Source organism: Cololabis saira, chromosome 5 (genome assembly GCF_033807715.1).
Source record: "Cololabis saira isolate AMF1-May2022 chromosome 5, fColSai1.1, whole genome shotgun sequence".
NCBI classification, from domain to species: domain Eukaryota; kingdom Metazoa; phylum Chordata; class Actinopteri; order Beloniformes; family Belonidae; genus Cololabis; species Cololabis saira.
This window is the reverse complement of record NC_084591.1, coordinates 21,325,989-21,353,068: the sequence shown is the minus strand read 5'-3', so window position 1 is coordinate 21,353,068 and position 27,080 is coordinate 21,325,989. Positions and strand designations below refer to the sequence as shown.

Below are 27,080 nucleotides of genomic sequence, written 5' to 3'. Positions count from 1 at the left end.
AAGGAAGGAGCCTGAGTGTGCATAGATGTTTGTTTCGCTTGTCTCACGCCCCAGATCCAGAAAATAAATGGATGGGTGGTGTCTGCATTTCACACGGTGGTGTTGCGTGCCAACCATCCAGTTGGCTCTCGTCTCTAGCAGGTGGCTTCGCGTCCTCTGAGACCTGAAATCTAGTCAGGCGTAGAAGGCTCATCTTTAACCCCCAGTTGTTTCGGACTTATGCCTCAGGAGCAAGATCAACTTCCCTCAATTTTCACCTCGGTGAGATAATGGATTAGCTTTCATTAGAGCAGGATCTGCATGAAACCCTGATAAATGTTTCTATCTCTATTTGCAGGATCAGTCCTAGCAGTGTAAAGGTTGCTAGTCAGTGATGGTCCCGTGGTTGCTTTAGAGACAAAACAGAGAGTCCACTGTTCATTAACCACAGCTTTATATCTATATATAGGAAATCATGCATCAGAGAGAGGTTTGTTCGCTGCTGTGTTTTTAATTTTATCTTTTGGTTGTTTCCAGATGTGATTAGCTTTATCCAGATTCTACAAAGTCTAAAATTAGTTCAAGAAATCATGACTATGGTTCATATGCTGTCTTGTTTATGATTCTGCTTGAGGAGGTTTATTAAGGCTGTGTCTTACATCTTTTGTTGCGTCTCTTCTTGTAAAAGTCACCATTGTCGAATCTCAAACCTTCACAGTACAAGCTATAGAAAATGTTGCTGTATATGAATTTATTTATTAATTGATGAACTGTAGGAGACTGTAAATGGACACCAGGGTGGAGTTGAAACCTGACTAGATAGATGTGAGGCCTAAGATGTATTTAATTACTGAAATAACGTCACACCATAATGGCTGGTGGGAAAAGGGGATCCAATATCATTTGAGACGATCTTTGTGTGATCTTTTTTGGATGGAAGTTTTCAGCACCTTCAGACGAGGATATGTTTGCCTTGGACAAAACTCATTTTGTTTGTCGATTCGGTTGAATATTTCGCAGAGTAGAATAAATGATGGACAAAACTGAAGGTATAACTTTAATATTTTATTGAACAATCTTTGGCAGCAGTAACTGCAGCTCTCGGACCTCTGCAGGTATATTGGCATGCTCTTCCTGAGCAACATCCTTCAGGGGTCTCAGCTTTGACCAAGACCTTTTTTCCCACTGGATTTTTCATATCTTTCAATAGATGTTGAATAAAATAAAATGTATGTCTCACAGAAAGCCACTCAGAAGCAGCGAAGCACTGACACATGGGCGAGCCCACCTCTGTGTTTACAGTGCTGGTGTTTTCTTTGAAGAGCTTCGGTTGACGTGACTTGCCAAACACCTGCACTTGTGTCTCATCAGTCCAAGTGGCGTTCTCCCAGCAAACCTATGGCCCGCCAGCATGCGCTTCAGGACTTTCAAGCCTGGCTTTGGTATTTTGTTTTGACTGTGGAGTTTCCCTGGACCACTTTCTGTGGAACGCTATGGTTCAAAAAAGTGAGAGATTTCTATCATTCAGTAATGTATCTTGACTAGTTAGTTCAACTTGAATGTTCTCCTTGGGTTTTGTATTTATTTATTTTTTGTCTATCCTTCTGATCAACCTCAGCCTGCATTTCCTGTTGTAGCCACATCCTGGGAGATTGGCGGCAGCCAAAGTGCCAACATTTCAGACTGTTAAGACTATTTATAAAAAGTTCTTATGAAACATTTCAAACTTTAATTGCTTTACTTTATTGCATGCTAAATCAGTTTACTTGAGACAATTGTCTTTTTACTGTAATCAGTTTTCAGCAGGAATCAAGCTGTGAGGTATACCTACTGATTTATCTGTGCAGATATTTCCAGTGCCTCATGAGTCCCCGGTTCTGAGCTTTATTTTCCACTTTGACTTCATCTCTGACAGCGGATCAAGTTCATCTTCAGCCTGCGGTCTCTGGTAGCACTGCAGGCGGTCACAAGAACCACGGAGCCACACTGAATCCTAGGAGGAGGAGTTGCACGGTTTATGGAAAGGTTGCATTTTTGTGGGGTATTAGATCCATCAGCACATAGTATTGCTATTGTAGCGCACACATTGAGGGCAGGGGTGACGGCTTGAACATACAAGACGCTGCTGGATCAGATTGGCAAGGTTTAATGTGAAACCACTAAGTTATGTCACAGGTGGAGTAAGCCGGTAAGGTGGATAGCTTATTTTTCTGTTATAACTTGATGAATTAGAACGACTGAGTACATTTGCAGCTGGTTGTGAGCATTAATGTCTTCAATCATCTTTGTGGCCTTGAAGGAGACTTGTTTCATAAACCATAACTAGGCTTAATTGTATAACAATTGTGTGGATTTTTTTTTTCTTGTGTTCCCTTCATCTTCACTTCCTCGTGCCGTGCTGCCAACCCTTGAGATGTTAATCTCAGAGCATTTTATGCTGCCGTTTCCCACTTATCTGGGCTGTGGTGCCTGCGGGGCACAGAAAAAAGCCGTTGCACAAGCTGTCACTTCCTGCAATGAGCGTTTGACTTATAAGGGGGTGTCGCTGCATATCTCAGCTCGGAGGGGGGGCGGTAGGAGCGGTAGGACAAAAATACACCAGGGAGCGGAGCGTCACTGTTACTGGCTACCCAACTGCTGTCAGATGAGAAAGGCCAAGTTGAGTTTCAATGTGTCAGACGGTTTTGAGACGATTGGAAACCAACTTTTGTGGTCGTTCTTGTTTTGAGATTGTAGCAAACTTCAAATTAAGGCTTTATTGGACTGTGTGGGAATACTTTGATCAAGATATTGGCATTTTCAAAAAAAGAAAAGATGTGGATTATGCACCCACACAAGCATCTGTGGGGTTTCAGACTGTGTAAGGTATCACTTAACACGACAAAATATACATTTGTACCTTATTTAGCAGTTTTATGGTGCTGTCTGTCCAGTTTGAGAGCCTGTAAATTAATTGTGCTTCATCAGTAACAACTCATTAAGGTGCATTTAAGTCTGTTTTAGTCATTTCAGTGATAAACTCAGCACTGTCAAGTTTTAGTGTGATTGTTGGCACTAGTTTCTGTTCACTTCCCCAATTTGGTGAAATTTTATGGTTCAACATGGAAGCTGGTTGTTAGCTCATTTAAACCATAATTGGAGCAATCATTTGGAGTGAATTTTACTTAAATTGTTCAATGAAGTTGAATCAAAGTTTAAAAGCCTGAGGTTTGGGTTACTGTCAAAACGTTTTGGATCTTTGTGGCCTAGTTGATTAAACTGCACACCACCAATGCAGGGGTCTAATTCCCCTTATCCTACCAAATCCTGCACCTCTCCAGGACACATGGGTCCAAATCCCACTCCATAAGTTGTTGTCTCAAATTTAATCTAAAACAGCATGGAGTTAACATGGTCTTTTTAGCATATTTTTTTTTTTTTAAGTTTTGGCAATGGCACAGCCGTAATTCAAATACTGTATGTAATTGGCTGCTTCATTGTATCAAGACCCCCTTCAACCCACCATAACTTTGCCATTCACTTGCACGGGGCACATAACTGCTGACAAGTGGTTGGCGTAACTCAAGCCCCGCCGGGCTGCACTGTGAGCAGCGCTGAAGCTGTGAGGGATTAAGGGTTTGATTTCACATGAACCAGTTAAAGCCTCTCTCAGCACCACCAAACATATGGTGTTCAGTCCGGGCAACAGTAATCTGGGTTTTTACATGGGACAAAGTGAGACGTCACGAAAAAGTTCGCATTTTTGTAATTAACACAGATGATGTTTAGAATTTTATTGGATCACCAAAATATTTCCCTTTTTTACCAAATTCTTGTTTAAATCATAAAGTTTGTGTTACATTGACCAAGAGTGTAATTTGACATTCAAATGTTGTCAGAAATATATTCTTGCTCTTAAAGCTAATTGTTTTTTTTTTTGTTTTTTTTCAAATCTTTTTATTGGTATTTTTGGGCAATAACAAAATGGTAAAAACACAGATATCAAAACCAACCCTATCAAGTATGCCATTTTTTAAACCCCAACCCACCCCACGATTGCATGGCTGTACAAAATAATATACAGAAGTGCAGAGAAAAAAACTAAAAGCTAATTGTTTAACTCTGTGTCAATTCTAAAATATGCTATTGTGTTTTTTCACAAATAATAGATCAATAAACGTAGGATATGATATGTGGCCAGGACTGGAAACGGCTAAGAATAACAACATAATTTAGTCAAGCAAAAGTTTAGACATTAGATTAAAAAGTAAGACTTTAATAAATAATAATTAAAACAATTACAAGGGTATTTCATCTTAGAAGTGATATTTTTAATGTATTTATTTTATTTTTTTGAGGTGTAGCTTTACTGGCAGCTGTCTTACAAAGGTCCAGGTCTCCCAGCCTCCCAAATACTCTCAATGCTGATCTGAGCTCAATGAAGGTATTGAACTGTTTTTAGAAACATTTGCGTAGTTCCTCACTGATATGGTGAATATTTGTATTGTTTTTGTTGTTTTATATTGATGCCACTCATGGCCTTTTGCACCCATGCTGATTGTATATGTGTTTATGTGTGGACACTCCCACACGTGTCAATGCAACCTTTGTACCAAAGATGACAGCCAACAGTATGTCCTTATTAGTAAAACAGGCTTCAGAGAAACAGGCTTTTTCACCTGATCAATCCCTATTCGGAGTCTCCTGCATAAAGACATTATCTGGCTTGTTGTCATCAGGTATAAATAAGAGCAAACGGCTAACCTTATTCAGAGATCACGGAGGCTGTGGTGGTTTTCTTCGTTTCATGGTATGTATGAAAAATAATGTTTCCTTAAGTTTTTGGAGCAACGTATGCATCCATATGCAATAATTTAGATTTTAATTCTGACCTCAAGATTTAAATTCATATAGACTTTCAATCCCCGGTCCCTTTTCAGGGATAGACCGAAGAAGACAGTTTGAGGCTTGGAAAAATGTTAATAACCCAGAAAGTGTGTGAGAATCTTGGCACGGTGATGCTTTGCTGAATTGTTTTCAGTGTCACCTTGTAGGCTTGTCAGGGCTTGTGTTTGAGAGTAAATCAGGACTGATTTCCATGCATTTTGAATGTTTATCTGGAGGTTGCAGCTATCCTTCTGTAACGTCTATCTGATTAGATGCAAATGCTCCTCTGCTTCACCAGCTTCCCTGTTTTATGGACCAGGTGTCAAACACTAGTGGATTGTTTTATTAGCAATAATCTAATCTCCCTGCACCTTTTTTATCCAGAAATCATGACTTCTCATTCATGTCTTTGTGTAACTCATTTAGATCAGATGCAGCATGTGCTTTTGAAGATTGGGACAATTTTACGCTGTTTTTGTTTCTACATTTCTAAAATGTTAATGACTGTCAGAGCAATCATTCACAGTAAACGGGAGGTTTAATCAGATGATGGTGTTCATGTTTGTCTGCCGTGACAAACCAAAGTTTCAGTGAACGTTGACATTTTTGTCAATTTCATGCTCTGTTTGAATTTTCTCAATATTTGCTCAACCCTTTTATAAGGTACTAAATTAAGGAGTTGCCGTTTTTGCCATTTCAACTCCAGGGTTATTGGAGAATATCAAAGGACCTTTAAATGTTGTAACTTTTTTTTCCCTCTATTGTACAAATAGGGATGTTGAAGTCATCAAATATTGTTATTTGCCCAGTAAAAGGTTAAAGGCTTGTTAGATATTCTTCTGAACCACTTTTTGCTGTTACCTGAAATTTTCTTTACCCACTGATGGCAAACAATTCAATGTTTTTCAATTGTTTTGTTTGGTTTATCTGCAGTCACGAGGCAAAAAACATAGACCTGCAAAACACTGCCCGGTTCTTCCTGAACCTTTGTTCGTGCTGCTTTCATTACAAGAAGTCTGACAAGACTCAGACGAGGAAACTGTGAAACTGGAAATAGGATATGACTGTACTTTATCCTCAGGGAAGTTTTGCCATAAAACTCAGCTGCTGTTCTTTGGCCTTTGTGATCATCATTGTTGTTGTGCTCATCTGGGTTTTCAGGACTCTCAATGTGCACATTTACAAGAAAGACTTGTGTGTTCTGCTTCATGGTGTTAAGTAATTAGGTGAAGATATTTCAGGGGTTGTACAAATTAACTTTTAAGAAGGCGTCCCACAAATGGAAGAGTGAAAAGTCCAAACTTAGTATGGACCTTTTTAAAGTGTTGATCCTTTTTATAGAGTTGTAAACTAAGCATGTGGATTGTCCTCTGGGATAATTGACTTGGATGATCTAAATACCTTTGATCCATTGTTAAGTACAACAGTGAACTGTTTTATCTCAGCAAACTGAGTTTTGTGTCTTGGACTAAAGTCATAAGACTGAGCTGTCCTCGGAGGCGCGTTCATGGGGGAGATCTTAAATTTGGGTCAATTTGATAAGGTACTAAATTAGTGGTCTTTTTATGTTAAACTACTCTTCCTAAATTATTCAATTTGTCTTTAAATCAGTTCAACGCATATTGAAAATGTTGCAAAAAGTGCAGGATATAGAACTTTAAGTCATGTATCCGTACATTTCTTTTTTTCATATACATTGCTAGCATTTGTGGTGACATGTTTGGATTTGGGCTTCAGCTTTTACAGCAAAGACGTTATCGTTGCCATCACCAAGGCTTACTGACATCACAGTCTACAGACCTCTTTTAAGGTAGTGTTTTAGCTGGCTGATCTAATCAGATGGATTATTTGATTCCTTTTGATAATCACTGTCAGCAAACAGCAGAGCATGTTTAGTGGGTTGACATGTGGGCCATCTGTGTGTTGCAGAGGGGGTGTGCTTCTTCTTTTTTAATACATTATATAAATTACACTATAAATCTTTAATTTAAATGAGCATGTCTGCGCATTATTTTTTTTTTTTTAAACAGATGTATCTTGTTATGCGGCAAGGACAAAAAAGTCAGCCCAACATGTAAAAAAATAAATGAATGCAAATCATAAATCAGATTCCTTCAGTTCTGAAAGTCGACATCAGCCGTAAAAAATCCCACATCCATCGACTTCCGCGTCCTTTCTGTCAGTTAATTAAATTCTTTCTGTGTTTTGTTATCTCATAGATTTGTCCCTCCCCTTCCTCAAGTTTGGAAAAAACCCAACCTCATTTAAAATTTTAAAGAATGACATACTTGCAGGCTCAGGATGTCTGAAAGCAACTGACACAGATGCAAACCATTTTTCTTCATTGGCATACTCTTTGTTTTTATAAGTTGGGGCCTGTGGTCGTAGCTGAATTAATGGGGAATTGTCTAGTGTTTGGTCTTTTGAGCAACATGACAAGTTTATGGAAATTTCTGTATGCATTACTGCACAGTTGGCTACATACCTCCATCCTTCATCTGCTTTTCCTGTGCTGTTGGCGGTGCAGAAGGGAAAACCTTTTTCTTTTAATTTATAGTTTCAACATATCTTCTCATGCTCTGACACGTTGAACACCTCAGACATTACAGATTGCTATTGTTGGGTCCTCCTCACTCCGATGATGCTTTCAGCTGCTCAGCCGTCGGTGTACAGTATCTGCAGCGAGTACTTCATCATCCCGACTTTCTGAAATGTGGTTTTTGCAGCGTTGCGTGAGGTCTGATTCAGGGAGTTATGCTGCTCTTTCCTCATCATTTCCCCGTTAGTCATCATTGTCTTGAACAATTTAAATCTTTCCATTGTAAGCCACAAAGTTATGAGAAGAAAATCATTGTGTGTGTGGTTTTATTTATTATTTGGTATATTTGCAGCATGCCTTCTTTACACTTCCCTTGCTGCTTCTTGACAGTTGATTCTCAAACTGTTTTGTTTTTAAAGCATCATTATTGAACATGTTGGTCGTTTTTTGAATTTCAAAGAAAGCTTACTTAGAATTACTAAATTAGAAGCACATGCACGTTTGGTTGTACTCTTTCCATCAATCGCCCCCTTCATTGAGATCTGGCGTGCTGCCCAGGGAATAACAAATATGTAGATGATGGGAGTGTGATCCCTCTCCTCGCCCCTTATCTGCAGGTTAAGTACGGGCGCGTCCCTCTCAGCTGTGGAACAGTCTGATGTGGTTTAGAGATATTCACGCAAAAGTTTTCCCTCCGGAAAGGCTTTTGGCAGTCTTTACTTTTTCAGTTGTCCTTCACTTCCTTTGAAGTAATTTCTCCCACAAAGGGAATGAATAAAAAGGACATTTCAGAACACGCGCCACAACATACCGATACATATTCATAGTAAACTGGAAAAAATAGATACAGAAACAACTTAAGTAATATTTGAAATGTAAAAGCTGAAGGAATATTAAATGTGAGGACCGGACGAATTAAGGCGTTTTTTATAAGTAAGTGGAAGCATTTGAAATTTGGTGAAATGTTACGTGATGATGGTTAAGACGAAGGTTTGTAAGATGGTAGTGATGGCGCTTTACATAATAACAAAGTCTTTTCTAATGATGTGCTAAGATCATGTCTGTTGGATGACACTGAAGTATTATTGAATATGAGATTTCTTTTGTTTTTAAATCAAAACTCTTTCCCACAGGTTTACATAGTTTTGTGTATTTACCCAACTTTGCAGGCTGACTGCGTTTTCTGCATCTTGGCATTATGATAATCTCAAAACGTATTTGATATGATCGAAAGTATGTCATTTCGTCTCATGCATGTTCCATAGGGCAGTTTGTGTCGGTGACCGACTGGAAGAGTTGTTGTGCTTTGGTTCACAGAGGAATCAGGTTGTGGTTGTGTAAACAGTGACCCGGAAAATCTCCCTACTTAAGTCTGCAACATAAAGCTCTGGCTTATAGTCTTTAGATGTGAAAGGGTCCAGTACAGTCATCTGTTTCTGCAAAATATACTGCGTAGTCGTCATGAGAAATATAATCAAGCACATACAGCGGCAGCTTCTGTACCCTATTAGCTTCAATTTGAGCTTTTTAGCCTTCATTAGCCTCCTTAGCAGGCTAATGCTCTGAGTGTAACATTGATTTTATTTCCTCATATATGTTGGTTCCTCCCCCTCCATGGATTATAATAGTTGTAATTGCTCTTCAGTTTTGTACAACAGCCCTGAATTAATTGCCGCCATAGTAATAATATGTAGTTTTAATAGAAACAGATATTTTACGGTCATCTTTGACACTGTAGTATAAACTTCTTTCCAGCAGTATGTGTGCATTAATAAATCAGGAAATAATTGACTTTTTTCGTTCTTCCTGTTGGTAAAAATGGCAAGTGTGTGTATATGGGGGGGAGTTTGCACCGGACAAACCAGGGTGTAGACTCCTGTAGACCCCGTGACCCTGGATGGGAATAAGCAGCATGGATGATGGATGTTGTCGTGAACTGTGGTGCGAGCTGCCTGTACGTCACAGAGAAGCAGCATTTTTCAGAGAGGACGGCAGGTTCACGCTTCAGCTTCTGGACATCACGTCTGTTCACATTTCCTGAGTTGGAGGTAAATCGCTGCAGCAGAGGCAGCGTGTCTGCTCAGTGAGGCGTGCATTTATATTCCATGGACTTCATAACTCCAGATCTGCACCACTGCTCCCCAAAGCAAGCACTCCCAGCGTGTCTCCCTCTAATCCACGTCTGTGGCCTTTTCTGTCTCTCCCGTCTCGCCGGTGTTTTCCTCTCCCCTACCGTCCTCTCCGTCTTGGCAGGAACTTGTTGACTCAGCTTTGATCCCACACTTATCCACGGGCTGTTGACTCCACAAAAGTCAAGCTCTCTTGTGTTTAACATGACAGAGATAATCTATTCTTTCAAAAGCAGACATTCATCATTTCTCTACTGAAGACTTAATGGCAGTTGTTTTTTAAATTATTATTATTTAGTAGTGTGATAATTGGAATTACGACTTGGTTGACTAACTTGCTGTTAATATTTATTTCTAGTCTAGCGAATAGTAAAACAGTAACTGGGTTCATGGGGCATTTATTATTACGTCATCCAGCATTCATTGATTTATTGACAGTCACCAAATGAAATGTCTGTTTTTTATGTAAGACAGGTTTTTAGTCTTTAACACTTTGTACAGTTTAAAAAGCATCCTTCCACATTGACATGGTGAAAACTGTAAAAGCGTAAGGATTTAAATCAGCGAAGAGGTCATTTATAGATCAGTTGGTCCCCCTGATATGAAGATGCCGAAGTAATACCACTTTGATGTCTTTGTCCAAGATTGACTCTTGTTTTGTCTCCTGCTTGGTCAGCTTTTTTTTTTTTTTTTTTTTGTTTAATCTTAATAGCTTGGTTGCCTCTGCTGTGACGTCCACTGTAGCTCTGTGAGCTCGTTTCATCGTTGTTGATTTTGTGCCGCTGTTGTACGATACGTCAAGAGTCCAAAAAGCAGGGACGAGAGGTGGCAAGAGCTAGGCAAAGGTCCCTAAAAGTAATAAAATAAACCTTCAGTTACAGGCCCTGTACTGAAATAAACACAGTAAAGTGTGGGAATGGTGGGATCTAACATGAACAAAAGAGGATTTTGTTGTTGAAAATGTTTTTCAATAAGCTGAAAATCTGACTAAGCTCTTGCAGCGTTGGACTCTTGGTTAATATTACGTGGCTTTAACAGATTACGGGTCATTTCTGGCCCAAGGACCAAGCGTCCTTTTTAGTGTGGGTCACATCGGATGGGTGTAACCTTGGAAGTAACGCTTAATGTAAGTGTAATGTGTGTACCCCTCGATAGTCTTTAAAGAAAAGTGAGATCAAAGCTTGTCTAGGTAAAAAAGAAAAACAGCTAATTTTCTGTTGTCAGTCATCATGAATCAAGTGTCTGTCTGTGATCCAAGCACACATTTCTCCTGCTCCATTTGTCACCTCCACGCTCCAGTTGTTTCTGTCTCAGGTGATCGCTTAACTGCTTCCAATGTGTGAAGTGATTTGTCACCTCCAACCACGTCATGTTCTCATTTCTGACATCCTGCATGACCTGGAGCTCTCCACGGACATTTCTGGAGGATTCTTCAGAGAATAAATTCATCTTCTTCTTGAAGATTCTTCACACTATTCCGATGTATGGAGTTCTAGGCTGAAGAGAGTTTTTGAGTTTGGGAATCTTCCTGAAGTATTTAATTTCAAATGCGGCTGATGCCACTAGCTGTTACGATCAATGTTGCACCGGATTTTCTTGAACTATATGTGAGATGCAAAAAAACGTTCATTGAAAGGTGCAAGTGCAGTGATTATTTTATAGCCTTGCAAAGTGCTACTCAAGAAATACACAATAATCTGGCCTAAAAACATTGAAACTCTATAACATCATGTGCATTTGGAAAATAATGCATTTAAATTTTTTGATTGACCATTAGGTACGACGTTTAATTATGTGTGGATAGTCTTGGCAATCTCTGAAGCTCCCCTAGGTGTAATGGATTTGCTTGTAGAGGTGTTAATTAATGCATCGTTACTGCAAAAGAGCTGACGGGATTAGTTCACTGGATGCCAGGAATGATGGTGCAACACGTTGTGAAAGAGAAGGTGGCCTCTTTTGGCTGAGAAAGGAGATGACGCACATGTGGGGTGCTGAAGACTGCTCATACTCACAGAACCGTAGTTCCAACCTTATCAGCTACTCTCTCAGGAAGAGATGACCTTTCTTTACCTGCGTGAGTGGACCACAGTTTCTGATAGGCACGAGTTTCTAAGAAGTGCCTTATAATTTTTGACTGGACTGAAGGAGTTGGGCTCATGCAGCAGGACTGACGGGGAGTTGCCGTCCTTAAAATTGATCCTTCATGCTTCTGTTGTCCAATATTTACTCAACATGTAAGAAAGTGGCTTGCAGCCTGAAGTACAACACATCAAGTAAAATGGTGGTGGGGGGAGTCCCATGGTCCTGTGTCAGTGCAGATCTGATCTGGACCTGCAGCTACTGACGGGTCGTTTGATGAGCGACTGAATGTCAGTTTAGTCCTTTCCCAGTGTGAACAATAACAAGTTTTTTGTTTTGTTCTCTGTATTGGCATTGTGTCAATGGATGAACTTCATGATTGCTAGTAGACTTTGCTTAAAGGAGCTTGAGGCTCCTTTTAAGAAATGAGACTCTCTAGCGCCACCCTTCACCACGACGGTCGTTGGGGGTACTGCAGCCAACAGCGGAGCCGGCACGGGATAACGGGGAGAACGCACATGCAGCGTCATGTGACGTCACATCAGCAGCACAGCGCGGGAAATTCGGCCCCCGAATTGCAGCACATTTTGCAGCACACAGCCTGTTCAAGGCAAAGGAGAGATACACTAGAGGGCTCATTCTTTTGGGTTTGGAACGCTTCATCTGACATTATTACTAGAAAACTTAAAACGTATACGGATTTTTTTCATAAATCCTGCCACAATCCGGCCTCAAGCTCCTTTTAAGTAGGTAATGTGATCAGTTTTCCCATCGCATGTATCTATGCAGCAGCAGTGCTTCTAAACTTTGCTTTCAGCTCAGATGTTTTTCTGTTTTGTGTGCACGAACAACAGTTGATCTCTGGTATCGTTAACATTGCTGTGTATCAATAAATGTCCTCAAATGCTTCTGGCATTTTGTTACTTTGGAGAGGTTCTTGTATTACATGTCACATCGCCCCTATGGTCATCCATGATGTCAGTATTCAGGTCCAAGTTTTTGTACCCGTCAGAGAACCTTTTTCGATTCACATTGGTGAATGCTTTTCTTTTTCAGCCTCCTTAAATTATGGGGTCCCTCAAGGCTCTGTTTTGGGCCCTTTGTTATGGCTTTAGAAATGTGTATAGTAATTCATTTATTTGTTTGATTTAGATGTGTAAATAGAGTAGAAGTTATTAAAGTAATAATTGGTTTGTCATTTGTTTGGTTACTCCTTACCACACGGTCGCAGCAGCGTTCAAGCTCAGGATACTTTTGAACAAAGACACAAAGAAGAAGCAAGGGATTAATTCGGTACTAGGAAAGGAGAATGCATACATTTTGACTGACAATATACTGTAACAGTGTGCAAACGTTCATTACACATTTACGGGAAGATATAAAATGTTTTGTCATTCCGCTAAGTTCACACACCCTATGTTTTTACTGCTCATGTTGCCTGTGGGGTCAATATTTAGGAAGCATAATATTGCTTTTCAATGTTTTACTGATGATATCCAAGTTTGTTGCCCATCAGATCAGACGGCAACATTTTACTACAGCCTCTCTTGGACTGTCTCAAAGATATTTGATGAAACTCATCGTTCTGAAGCTCAATGAGAAGAAGATGATAGTCATTTTGGTTTGGAGAATCAGATGAGGTCTGCGGTCCGGCTGACGTTCTTGGCCTCCTGCAGTTGTTCTTGTGTCAGGAATCTGGGTGTGATGGACGGCTTTCTTGAGTTGGACAAACTGAGGAATGCCTTCGTTAAATTAAGCGTTTTTCCACAGGTCATTGCTAAGGTGAAGCCCCATGTCCCTGATAAGGACCTAGAAAAAGTTTTCCTTTTATTTTTCTCCCCTCACATTTAGACTTCTAGACGCAGCAGCTCAACTTCTAACTGGCACCAAGAAGCGTGATCATATAACTCCAGTCTCGGCGTCCCTCCACTGGCTTCTCATCTGATTCAGTATTTAAATTTAGGATTTTATTGTTGACTTGTAAAGTTTTAAAGGGATTGGCACCTTCTTATTTGTCAGGACTCCTGCTCATCCATGTACCAGTAAGAGCGATGTGATAAACCAACCAGCTGCTTCTAGATGTCCCACAGTCACGATTAAACCATAGCGGGGACGGTGCTTCTGCAGTGGCAGACCCAAAGCTGTGAAAGGGCTTGCTTTTTTTGTTTTAATCGCACTGCTGTATTGAAATGTGATTTATATAAATACATTTTCAATTCAATTTTATTTATATAGCGTCTAATACAACAGATGTTGTCTCTAGACGCTTTCCAGAGGTCATAACAATATAAGCAGAAGACAACACAATCCTTATCACTCTTTTAGCCATGACTCCCAGGCATGTTTTCATTCAAACATTTCATGGCCATTCTGAGTGCTGAGCTTTCCAGCTCGAGAAAGCGCTGGTTTCTTTGTTGCACCAGCAAATACAAGTCTGCTAATGCACATTTGTTTCCACACAGCGTGTGTCTAAGTTCTCAGGTATATTGATTTATCAGAGTTGATATGAAAGTTTGATTGACAAAAAGAAAACCTCAAAATCTTGACTCTAATTTGCATCGCTGCACTCCATCACGCAGGAGCTCAGTCGCGCCATCTGGCTCACAATTAGTGAGTTTTCGTCTGAAATGGGAAATACTGAACAAACTTACATTTGATGTTTGTGTCTGACTGATTAGCCCTGATTAGTTACATGATATTCTCTACTACGCTCTCGTATGTGAAGAAATGTTCATTTGAACCATTTCCTGTAATGCACCCTTCCAGATGTGGTTGTATAAATAGTACAGCTTCCATGTTTGGGATCTTTTCCCATAACCTTGTCTCTCAATGCACATTTTGTGTAATTTGCTTTGCCCTCAGCTCCGAGGTCTTCTGTCTCCATTTGCTAATGTGGCCCAAGGGTTTGTCGAATAGACAAACACAGTGATTTGTGAGGATTACTGCTGGCTTGTGGATCAGGGTATGCTCTTATTTTCCCCTTCAGCACTGTGGAAAACAAAGAACAAAGGTCTGGAAACTTTTTTTGTTTTTTATCAGGGCATGTCTTGAAATGACATGGATGGTATGAGGGCGTTATGTCTGTGCGTTAGTAGAGAGTAACAGAAGCTGGGAGGCTGTCGAGCTGTGAGGAAGTGGAGACCTGAGAGCCCCTCTGGGCCACTCAAGGATTTAAAGGGAAAGTGTGTGTTTCTCTGGGACTGAGGGATATGTGACCGGCACACAATTAAAGACCAACCAGGTTTTGTGTCACTGTCCCTTGATACGATGCCATCCTGCAAACAGTGCTATTGCACACTGCGTTTAAGCAAAGGTATGTGCAGTGTATTATCTGTGTGTGTGTGTGTGTGTGTGCGTGCGCGCGTCTCGCATGCGTGTGAGAGAGAAACACAACCCCTCTCAGCTCCTACAGGTCAGCACTTTCCACGACTGTGAAAATAATGCTGAGAGGCTTCCAGCTATTGGGATTTGATACTCGACTTTGACAGAACTGTTATTCTGGAAATGCTCGGCGTCAGCTCCAGATAACCAATACCTGTCATTAGGTGGAGTTGTCCTTGTATGGAGCAAAATGGCAAATGATTCTGTTAAAACATGCTCCAGTGTTTCATAAGGTTTGCACATAAAAAAAATCCAATAATAGTTTTAATTTTGTTTTTAAATTTAGGCCTTTTGGATGCTTGACTTGAGGTTAAATGCAAATGGACTGAAAGTCTGCAGAACCGTTGAGTCGGAGACTAGAAGCTGATAAATCCAAGGTTAACCCTCCGGGACACCTTTAATAATTGTTACACTCTGACCCCTTCGCGCAGAAAACGCGCTTTTCATAAGGTAGCTATAAAACATATTATACATTAATATTATATTCCACTTTAATTGAGCTAATTTCTTTCACCAATATCTGACCTAAGTGTTGATATCAAATATTAATGATATTTTAAAGATTTAACCCTTTAAATGCCAGGTTTTTGTCACGATGCCACCATGTTTTTAGATGAAAAAAACAGAAAAATTGAATTATTTTCAATATACTACATGCAAAGTAGATTTTTTTGTTTTGGGTTATTACAGCCTGGGATATGTCAATGATGAGTAGCAACATTGATTTTCATGCATTATTATTTTTTGTGCAGTGTCAAATAGTTACACTCTGACCCCTTCGCGCAGAAAACGCGCTTTTCATAAAGGTAGCTATAAAACATATTATACATTAATATTATATTCTACTTTAATTGAGCTAATTTCTTTCACCAATATCTGACCTAAGTATTGATATCAAATATTCATGATTTTTTAAAGATTTAACCCTTTAAATGCCAGGTTTTTGTCACGATGCCACCATGTTTTTAGATGAAAAAAACAGAAAAATTGAATTATTTTCAATATACTACATGCAAAGTAGATTTTTTTGTTTTGGGTTATTACAGCCTGGGATATGTCAATGATGAGTAGCAACATTGATTTTCATGCATTATTATTTTTTGTGCAGTGTCAAATAGTTACACTCTGACCCCTTTGCGCAGAAAACGCGCTTTTCATAAGGTAGCTATAAAACATATTATACATTAATATTATATTCTACTTTAATTGAGCTAATTTCTTTCACCAATATCTGACCTAAGTATTGATATCAAATATTCATGGTTTTTTAAAGATTTAACCCTTTAAATGCCAGGTTTTTGTCACGATGCCACCATGTTTTTAGATGAAAAAAACAGAAAAATTGAATTATTTTCAATATACTACATGCAAAGTAGATTTTTTTGTTTTGGGTTATTACAGCCTGGGATATGTCAATGATGAGTAGCAACATTGATTTTCATGCATTATTATTTTTTGTGCAGTGTCAAATAGTTACACTCTGACCCCTTCGCGCAGAAAACGCGCTTTTCATAAGGTAGCTATAAAACATATTATACATTAATATTATATTCTACTTTAATTGAGCTAATTTCTTTCACCAATATCTGACCTAAGTATTGATATCAAATATTCATGATTTTTTAAAGATTTAACCCTTTAAATGCCAGGTTTTTGTCACGATGCCACCATGTTTTTAGATGAAAAAAACAGAAAAATTGAATTATTTTCAATATACTACATGCAAAGTAGATTTTTTTGTTTTGGGTTATTACAGCCTGGGATATGTCAATGATGAGTAGCAATATTGATTTTCATGCATTATTATTTTTTGTGCAGTGTCAAATACTCACACTTTGACCCCTTAGCGCAAAAAATGCGCTTTTCATAAGGTAGCTATAAAACATATTATACATTAATATTATATTCCACTTTTATTGAGCTAATTTGTTTCACCAATATCTGACCTAAGTATTAATATCAAATATTCATTATTTTTTAAAGATTTAACCCTTTAAATGCCAGGTTTTTGTCATGATGCCATGTTTTTAGATGAACAACACAGGGAACACAGAGCAGCAACATTGATCTTCATGCATTATTATTTTTTATGCATTTCAAAAGGTAGCTATAACACATACTTTTTTACCCAGAAGTGAAACAATGAACAATGAACCAGGAACAGTGAGCCAGGAACATCAAAACTGACTAAATAACATTCAATAACATTCAATAACAGCAACAAAATTGTGACAGAGAGAAAGAGACTGTGTGCGTGTGCGTGTGTGTGTGTGTGCGCGTGTGCGTGTGTGCGCGTGTGCGCGTGTGCGCGTGTGCGCGTGTGCGCGTGTGCGCGTGTGCGCGTGTGCGCGTGTGCGCGTGTGCGCGTGTGCGCGTGTGCGCGCGTGCGTGCGTGCGTGCGTGCGTGCGTGCGTGCGTGCGTGTGTGTGTGAGAGTGTGTGTGAGTCAGTTCAGGTGAGGCAGGAGCTGCAAACAATTTGGTAGTGCTCCTTGCAGATGGGACTGTCGCACTTTCTGCAGGTGGAGTACACGTAGGAGTTTGTTGCTGGTGCTCAAAACACACTGCCTCCTCCTCTGGGTGGTGTGTGGGGATGGGCTTGCACTTGAGCTTGGACCTGGGTCTCCTTTGAGTTCAGCACCAACACCAAGGCCGCAGCAGCTGGTGTGCGGGGAGGTGGCGTCTCCTTGCCATTTGTGGAGCTACAAGAGTCTTCCCCAGCTCCTCAATGAACAGCCTCCTCCGCTAACTTTTTCCCCGTTGCCATGAGGGATCCACGGTGGTCCAAAGGATGAAAGCAAATTTCACCGCCACTGAATTTTCCCCACTTCTGGAAGTCTGATCTTCCTCACTGTCAGAGGACACATCAAAGCTCTCAGAAGACGATTCAGACACCGGTTCCTCGTCTGTAGTATCTGTGTTCTCTGTGTCAGATTCCTCTTGCCCGCGATCAGAATCAGACTCCATCGCTATGTCCAAAGCGTTGTGCACTCAATAGGCTCTCTCCATCTTGCCAAATAAGAAATGACTAGTTCCACAGGTTGCATTTTTATAAACTTTGGCTGCAGTCGCAGCTGTGTAAACGACTCAACAAAAAGCATGATTCTCTCTATGGCTGCACCTTTCATGTGATTCAAAATGCCCCATGTTTGGATTTATTTGTGTTTATGGACCTCTTGTGTAGGTGTGTGTGGTGTGCATTTATACAAAATAATCTTAGAGGGGCTTTAAACTTCTGCACAAAAACCATGTGAATGAATGAAAACAGTGGCACTTGAAAGCCTTTGCTCATAATGTCATAAGGTCACACACACACACACACACACACACCACACACACACAAACACACACACACACAAACACACACACACACACACACACACACCCATATACTAACTGTACATGCACACATACACACACACACACACACACATTAAGGGAGGGGGAGGGGTGAACTGTGACGGTGCCATCCAGTGGAAATAGCATGTTTTTTCTCCATATGCCAAATATGGTAAAAATGAGGTAATCTGGTTCAGAGTAGTAAATATGATCAATTCCAAGGCAAAAGACCAGATTGACACCTAGATATAATAAAATGCATGTATCATGCTTTAATGGAAGCGAGATCAAAAATTGAAGTTTGAATGGGTTTCAATGGCGCGTTTTTTGCGCTAAGGGGTCAGAGTGTAACAATTGTATTTTACAGAGTGTATTTTAGACTTACTGTAGGAGCTGAGCTGGAAATTAAAAGATCATATAAAAATACACAATCTCACCAAAATTCATGCCATATGGATGAACTCAGCCAAAATTATCCAAAAATGAAAAGTGAAAAGCGCGTAAAATGCGCCTAGGTGTCCCGGAGGGTTAAAGGGGACCTATTATGGCATCTAATACCTATTTTAAACAGGCCTTGAATGTCTTAAAAACAAGCTTTTGATTGTTTTTGCTAAATAAATTAGAAATTCAGCCTCTGATCCATGTCTTTATCTTCCCAGGCTCTAACCTCATTCTCTATGTGGGATTCTGAGTGGGCGGGGAGGCTATGATAATGAGGCTCTGTGCTGATTGGCTGCCTGAATGACGCAATACACCGCTACAAAAAAATGGCGGAAGCTCTGGCCGGCGGAGTTAGTTGTGGGCGTGGTTTCACGCATTGGAGGCCAACCTATGTAAATCGCGCCCGTCGTCACGTAACGACGGAAGCAGAATCTGAACGGCTCGTAGAAGCCACATCACGCCGGCTGTACAGACACTGCAGAATTTGGTTGCTTTCCTCCTTCTCTGAGTTGGCAGGCTGAGGGGAGACCACTTTATATATGTTAAAGCAAGAAAAAACGTGTTTTTCATAATAGGTCCCGTTTAAGATGGTTAACGGTTGAGGTATGAGCATGATGGTGGGTGGGTGCAATGGAGATAAACAAAACAAAAGCAGTGGAACTATGAGAAGGCTGAAATGTATTTGTGTTGTAAAAAAGAGAAATTCCCTGAATAATAGAAGAAAGATGTTGGTGGATACGTCTGGTTTGACACCTCTGAGTCGAGGTCTCTCCCACCATCTCTGCTCCAGCTCTTCCTCCGCCTGAGTGGATGAGAACACCACATCCAGGTACTTTGCTGGTTTACCTAAACAACCACTCTGGATTTGAATGGCAATGCAACTCATGAGGTGTTTGCTCATATAAAGGTGTTCAACTGTAGACACACTGTTGCTTATTTGATGCCCAAATCACTTACCTGCCAAGCAAACACTCCTACAATGCTGTTACTGAATCACCACAGTTGTATGGATGGAGCTTCGGATGACGAAGGGGGGTTGTACTCAGCCCGCCTCCATCAGACTGGATGAACGATGCCATCAAGTGACCAGATGTGTCGTATCCTGGTGTTTATAAACTACTTTTACGAACCGTCCTTTTCAATGGAGCATCATATTTGAGTTTTCTGACTGCTGAAATGAGAAGCAATTGCTTTTTAAGATTTATATTCTATTTTTTTATGTTTATTCACTTACCTGTGAAGGTGTATAGGTGACAGCTGGTCACATCACACAATATCCTGTTTACATCATTTCTGTGGACTTTGTGGACTTCCTGAACTTGCAGATCTCGTTTACTGTCCTCCTGTCACGGAGGAAATGGACAAAGATCCAAACTTGTACATGTGTCTCATGAGTTGCTGTTCGTGGCAGCAGAGGGACATGCGCTGTGCCGTGGGAGGCTTTTACATTTCATTTCTGTGCCACACCGGGTTGCTGCTGGCGTGTGACTGTGAAGGTCCCTCCTCCGTATTCCTGCTCCCATGACTGCTCAGCTGAGCCCCTCCATGTGCACGCTCATAATCCCATCAGGCATTCGGCATAGCTGCAGGAAGAAAGTGTCTTTGTGCACAGAGAACTATGTGCAGATTTTTAATGACTGTTTGAACTGCTCAGGTTGGTTGGTGCTCACTGGAGGTTTGAGGTTACACAGAAATGTGTGGTTGTAGCAGTGTACATCCTACAGAAAGCAAACATCTGAGTGTGTGAGGGGAAACACTCACTTTGGTTATTTTGGGTGTGAGCTGCAGATCTTACTTTGGGAGTACAATCTCTTCCTTGTTATCTTGAGTTTTCCACCCTGAAGCTTGTTCAATCTCATGGTCCAAACTCAAATAACACATCTTTCAGGCTCTGAGAATATATTCCTTTTATTATTTGAAGTGGGAAACCTAGATGAAAGCCGTCCCCTGTTTGGTAAATGACAGGTTTTACAGTACAGTAACTTGTATATTGGTAAGAGCTGCTTCTCGGTTATCAACAATTGCAGTAAACTGCAGTTTCATGTGCCAAATGTAAAAGCAATGATCATCCGTTTGCTCTTTTTTTTTCTCCATTCTCTAATATTTTTCCTTTCCTTGTTTCTTTTAGAAGCATTTGAATATGCCAGCACATCTGAGAGGAGACTGAAGTGCTGACCGTGGAAGCTCAGAGCAGAAGAAGAAGGCAGAAGTGGAAGAACTCAGCACATTGTTAAGGAGAACAGCCTCCAGTGGCTCTCGGGGCAGATGGGGGAGACGGAGGACGAGCGCACAGCTCAGGCCAGCCGGCTCTTCGAGACCTTTGTCCAGACGTCCACCTGCAAAGGGACTCTGCAGGCCTTCAGCATCCTCTGCAGACAGCTGGAGCTGGATCCGCTGGACTACAGCAACTTCTACAGCTCACTGAAGGCAGCAGTCTGCTCCTGGAAGGTCAAAGCCTTGTGGACTAAACTGGACAAGCGAGCGCAGCAGAAGGTGTACAGCCAGGGAAAAGCCTGCCAAGGCACGCGGGTAAGAAAAGGCCGGGTCAGAGTGACGTGTGCAGGGATCCGGGGCCTGTCGGAGGTGGTGCACAACTTCTTAGCAGTTTATAGCTAAATAATACTATTTGAGATGTTTGCAAAATGCACTCGTACCAAAGAAAGAACATTTGTGTATTTGGAGACGACTCAAAAAAGTAACTACAATTCAGAAACAACCTTAAAAAAACAACAGCTGCAGGTATTTTTAAGAATTATTCTTGAAAGATGAGAAGAAAATAGGCCCTAGATGAACCCCTCCACATTATTGTTGCAGTCTTCTTCCTCTGCTCTCCTTTCATGCTCATGATGGACTGGAAGAACCTGCCTTGTTCTAAAGTAATAAAATATTCCCCAAAGCGGTTATACGCAGAATATACACAGTTATAACAGAAACATAATGTGTTACATGCTGTTTCCCTCAAATAGTGAGAAGAAAGTCCTGAGTTCAGGTTCATCGTGTAGAAAATGGAGTTGAAGTGTTTTGTTAGAGAACCAACATAAGTGGACTGTGTTGGAAAGACTTCATATCTGAAAGAGAAGATAAGACGTACGAGGAGTAGCCGCAGACTTGCAAGGGGGAGATAACGCAGAACAGTTTAGCCGAGGGTCGGCCAAAAATAACAGCGACACTATTATAACTTTTTTTTTTTTTTTTCCGTGGGAGAGACTGCTATTTGGAGATAGATGACCACGTGAAGCTGGGGGACTTTTACTTTTAGATCTAGTTTTGGAAAATAGATAAACTGGAGGGAGATGTTTTTGGATTCTGTAATTGGTTGTTTTTAAATGTACTTTGGTTTTACTGGGAAGTTGGTCCAGTTTAGACGATTTATGCTCTTAACTGCTAACGTGGCATTTCCCAGATGGCCGCTCTAATCGTTGGTGCTGGCCTGGAAATGGGTCATTTGCTGTAATTGTAGAGAACCGTTGGAAAAAGGGTTTTCTTTTCCATTAATGATTCTTTTCTGCTGGTTTTCTTTTATCTTATTTATGTCCCCCACAGTTAATAACAGAGTTCTCTGACTTCAGCCTAAACAACACCGATGCTGTGAAATACACAACTACTCATGTTTCCCATGTTTGGTTCTGAATAAAGAGTAGGTCACCAATTTACCAGAACCAGCTTGTTTTAACATGGCAGGTGTGTCTTAAAAGAAAAAAGAAGATGGTTAAGTTTGAAGGAGGAGTAGTTTATGCACATATCAATGATATGCAAGTGCTCATCTCTGCTTGGCCTCTACCTCCAGTGTCTCATCATCGGCGGGGGGCCCTGCGGTCTGCGGACGGCCATCGAGCTGGCCCTGCTGGGCTGCAAAGTGGTGGTGATTGAGAAGAGAGACACATTCTCCAGGAACAACGTCCTCCACCTCTGGCCCTACACCATCCACGACCTCCGGGGGCTCGGGGCAAAGAAGTTTTATGGGAAGTTCTGCGCGGGCGCCATCGACCACATCAGTGAGTGGAACTGGCTTTTACTCTCGTTCCTTACGGTGCGGCGACTCAAAGATGGAGCTCTTGTGAAGTGAGGGGACAAAGGTGAAACGCGGACTAAAGATTAACCGTTTTACTTTTCATAGAGCCAAGAAGTTAATCAGTACTCTGTTGTTTTAATGTATTTTTTAAAGTTTCACTTACCGTATTTTGCGGACCATTAGGTGCACCACATTATAAGGTGCAGTATCAATGAACGGGTCTGTTTTCATACATAAGGCGCACCGGGTTAAAAGGCCAATGATAAAACATATAAAGAAAAACAAAACAGTCTGGTATGTCAAACTTTATTCAACTCGTTCACAAAATACACATTTCAAATTCGTTTTCCACAAATCCACCAATAAAAAGTGGAGGAGTTAAGAATCGTACTACGTCCTGTTCTCTGATTGGTTCATCGTTGCTAGCAATAGCCGACACCTGAAATTAGTGTGAGGTTGGAACAACGTTGTATTCCAACATTTGATTCTAATTATTGCAGATTATGATTTAGATTTGAAAATCGGGTTTATGCTAAAAACCTAACGTTGGCTTGACGTCTTATTATATTAAGGTAACATTGACTAGATGTTGGATCTTGGTTGCTTGCCAGCACTAAGTAATTAGTTATCTAACGTTGTCTGACGGTGCAACCCGTATCCAACCAAGGACAGACTTAATCTGTCAGATGAACGGTCCGACAATCGATCAAGCAAAGCGGCTTCGTCACTACCAAAGTCCACTAAAACTGCACTATTTTTGAGTGCAGTGTACCACATAAAACTGGTTCAAGGTCAGTAAGCACAACAAAATTCATACATAAGGCGCACCTGATTATAGGGTGCACTACCGGTTTTTTTTAGAAAAATTAAGGATTTTATGTGCCTTTTTATAGTGCTGAAAATACAGTAGTTAATTAATGAACAAATGTTACGACAAGCTATGGGACATGTACATTTGGAAAAAAAAGTCCTATTTAAAAAGTCCTATTTAAGGATCCTCTTTTCTCTTTTTTTACTTCCTGTTTTAATAGAAATCATGCAAAATGCTCCAGAGCTATAAATGTAAATAATTTCTACGTTGTGCGTTCAATCACTACCAAACATATACGCGAGCCCCTTTTATCTCAAAACCACACTTGTGATAAAAATTTACTTTTTTTATTACATTTCTCTGTATTTATGTGTTTCGGGGTTTCGGGGTTGTGTGTTCTTCTGTGTGTTTATCTGGTGGGATGTTTGTGTTGGTGCTTGTTGCTCACAAGCTCTAGTAACATTGATCTATATTAAGTAATTACAAAAAGAATGTGACTAAAACATCTTGACTTGCTAGCACATCTTCAGTCTTGAAAAAGTAGCTTTTGAATTCCAGTAATTCGTTAAAATGTAAAACTTTTACTGAATCTTTTTTGGGTTTTAATTTTCAATATGACTAATACTTCAGACTGTATTTTCAGAGTTACACAATTGTCTCCCATCCCTAATCTATTTAATTTAGCTTGCTTGGTTAGGTTTAGTCTCTGAACCTACTTGGTCTTTAAGTAGATCCTCTCACAACATCAGTCTACTTCACATCCAGCCAAGGCTTGGAATCCACCTCATCAGGGACTCGACAAGTTTTTCAGGCACCAAAAGTTTTGAATGAATATGATTTGACCACCAGGGAGTGAAGTTGATCAAACTGTCTTTTTATATATCAAACATTGTTCACATCATACTTGCTGCTGTATGAGAGTCAGTCCTGTTTCAGGGTAACTTTGGGCACCGTTCTGTTATGTAATGAGGTACATCAAATGATAAGAAACTCTGATTTCAAATGTTAGGATCTGGGTACTAATTAAAGAAGAAAAAGTTTGAGTGCTGCATCTCTATTACTGGCAGACAAGCTTTGTTTTTAGTGTTTGCTCATTTTAAAGGGCATCCTTAACAATTTTGTTTCAAAATAAGGATAAAGCACCACTGTAATTCCCTGGTTAGGTTTTCCTGGTGCAGATTGCTCTTGTCTTCATAGCACGTGCACATGTGTCCACTGCAGGTATCCGTCAGCTGCAGCTGATGCTGCTGAAGCTGTGCCTGATCCTGGGAGTAGAGATCCACGTCAATGTGGAGTTTGTTACGCTCGTGGAGCCCCCTGAAGAGCAGACGGAAGACGGTAAGTCTGTCAGATCTGAAGGACTCCTCCAGGTTTGCAGACCTTTCTAGGCAAGACGTTTTCTTTGAGCGTCACATCTTCAGATGTGATCTGAAGAACTGACTGAGAGGTTAGGATGCAGTCCAGGACGAAGGGTTGGTTATAGGGGCCAGGGAGACCTATTATATCTCAATAATGGTCCTCACAAGTATACGAATAGAAACATTGACTGAAAATCTCAACCAAATATACAAATTTCATGTATGCAGTTGAAAGTTATCAGAAACCCTCCTGGCAAGTGGAAAATAAAGCTGTTGGGCTGTTTTTTTAGTTACATTTCTTCCTTTTTTTGGCTCTTGTAAGGGTCCTAAAATACCCCAAACATTTTCCACTGGGATATTTTCACTTAATGCTTCCATTTTTACTGACTTAGCCAAATGAGATCAGAAAAAGGAATCCGTTTTGCTTTCAAACTATTTTTCACATGAAAGGAGCTGTGAAATGTCTATTGCGTGACCCGTCACACTGTTGTCTTGCTGTCCTGTGGACGCTCCCTCTCTCCTGAAGTAACACGTGTGTTGCGTTCTCCAGGTCCTGCTTGGCGAGCAGAGGTCCGGCCCTCCGGCCATCCCGTTGCAGACTTTGACATTGACGCGGTGATTGGAGCTGATGGGCGCAGAAGCACGTTAGAGGGTGAGAGCTGAGAGCGACTCACTGGGGGGAGTAAATGTTGACATTTGGTTCAAAGTGAGAACCCAGAGAGGTTTTGTTCCTGGCCCACATTTGCAGCGTATGATCTTGAGGCCAAAGTGCTACTTGTTTTGACTGGAAATGAGGTGAAGTTTTGCCAAACTGTTTCCAGCTACTCAAGCATTTCCTGTTGACGTGTTTTCAGCTGGAAACTCAGTGGTGTGTACAGGCTCAGCCGTGTGTGTTTGTGTGCATGAGGGTTCGTGCTCAAGGGCTTATTAACTGTGTCTGTGACAAATGTGTGTCAGTGTGTTTGTGTATCACGTGCATTTGTTCTATCTTCAAATGACTGGTGACAAACATAAGTTAGCACCCATAAACCACTACTGAAGCTTGTGTCAATGTTTACTGAGAAGAGGCTTCCTGAAGTGAACACGGTGGTGCCTTTCTGCATAATTATGTTTATGTACTTTAATGACAGATTTCTTTTTTCCCTCAATGGTTTCTTCTCATAAGTGTGTGTGTATGTGTATGTATGTATGCATATATATATATAATAAACTTTTTTTTTTTTTCTCTTGGAAGGTTTCTCTCGCAAGGAGTTTCGGGGCAAGCTGGCCATCGCTATAACGGCCAACTTTGTCAACAGAAACACCACAGCGGAGGCCAAAGTCGAGGAGATCAGTGGCGTGGCCTTCATCTTCAACCAGAAGTTCTTTCTGGAGCTCAAGGAGGAGACTGGTGAGACAAGGCTTTTTTCACACGTCCGGATGTGTGATTTTTTTTTTTTTTTTTTCTTAAGTACTGGGAGGGTTCTGTAAACACAAAATGTATATTTTCAGGAATCGATTTGGAGAACATTGTTTACTACAGAGACAACACCCATTACTTTGTGATGACGGCGAAGAAGCAGAGCCTGCTGGATAAAGGAGTCATCAGAAATGTAAGTTGACCCAGGAGTACATACTTTCTCGTTACTGTTCCCAAACTGTGTGCTTGCCGGGTTCGTGCTGCCGTCCATCGCTTCTGCAGAGCAGCAGACACCCACAGATTTAGCCACCTGCCTGTCACAATAAGTGACAGGCAGGTGGCTAAATCTGTGTGAGTTTATACATACCTATATGCATCTCTCACTCGTCCACGCACGCAAATATTTAGAGTCAGATCTTTGAAGCAAAGGACCTGGCTTTAAATACTCTCTGGCCAGAGCAGCGACTGGTGTCATGGTGGTGGGTGGTGGTGGTGGTGGTGATGAATTGGGCTCTAATTAAAGGCTCGCTCTCACGTTTCTATTATCTCTCTCACACACTCATGAATTCTTGCTCCGAGAAAAAGACTGAGATTAAATGGTATAGTTGGGTTATACAAAGGAATGCATGTGGGAACTTTAGTTGTTGGTGTACACGTAAACTGAAAAAAACCCCCAAAACATTCACGTGTCACTGCCACAATACTAACTTCCATGAAATACTGGCTAAACAAACCTGTAACCTCTGCTA

General features: G+C 40.7%; 1 protein-coding gene across 10 annotated transcripts in view; it reads left to right on the top strand.

The window, feature by feature from the left end:
- Positions 1–27,080, top strand: part of mical2b (microtubule associated monooxygenase, calponin and LIM domain containing 2b) — a 69,563-nt gene that overhangs the window by 990 nt on the left and 41,493 nt on the right. For 6 of the 10 annotated variants that reach the window (XM_061721182.1, XM_061721188.1, XM_061721185.1 and 3 more), the window contains exons 2-7: positions 20,880–21,280; positions 22,539–22,746; positions 24,796–24,912; positions 25,483–25,584; positions 26,167–26,322; positions 26,424–26,524. In XM_061721182.1, coding sequence (XP_061577166.1) covers positions 21,017–21,280; positions 22,539–22,746; positions 24,796–24,912; positions 25,483–25,584; positions 26,167–26,322; positions 26,424–26,524 — 948 coding nt within the window. In that variant the 5' untranslated portion in view covers positions 20,880–21,016. Of the gene's footprint in view, positions 1–125; positions 262–2,642; positions 2,845–14,720; positions 14,906–20,879; positions 21,281–22,538; positions 22,747–24,795; positions 24,913–25,482; positions 25,585–26,166; positions 26,323–26,423; positions 26,525–27,080 lie in introns of those variants that run through there. The other 4 variants (XM_061721183.1, XM_061721180.1, XM_061721181.1 and 1 more) reach the window with 4 other exon arrangements.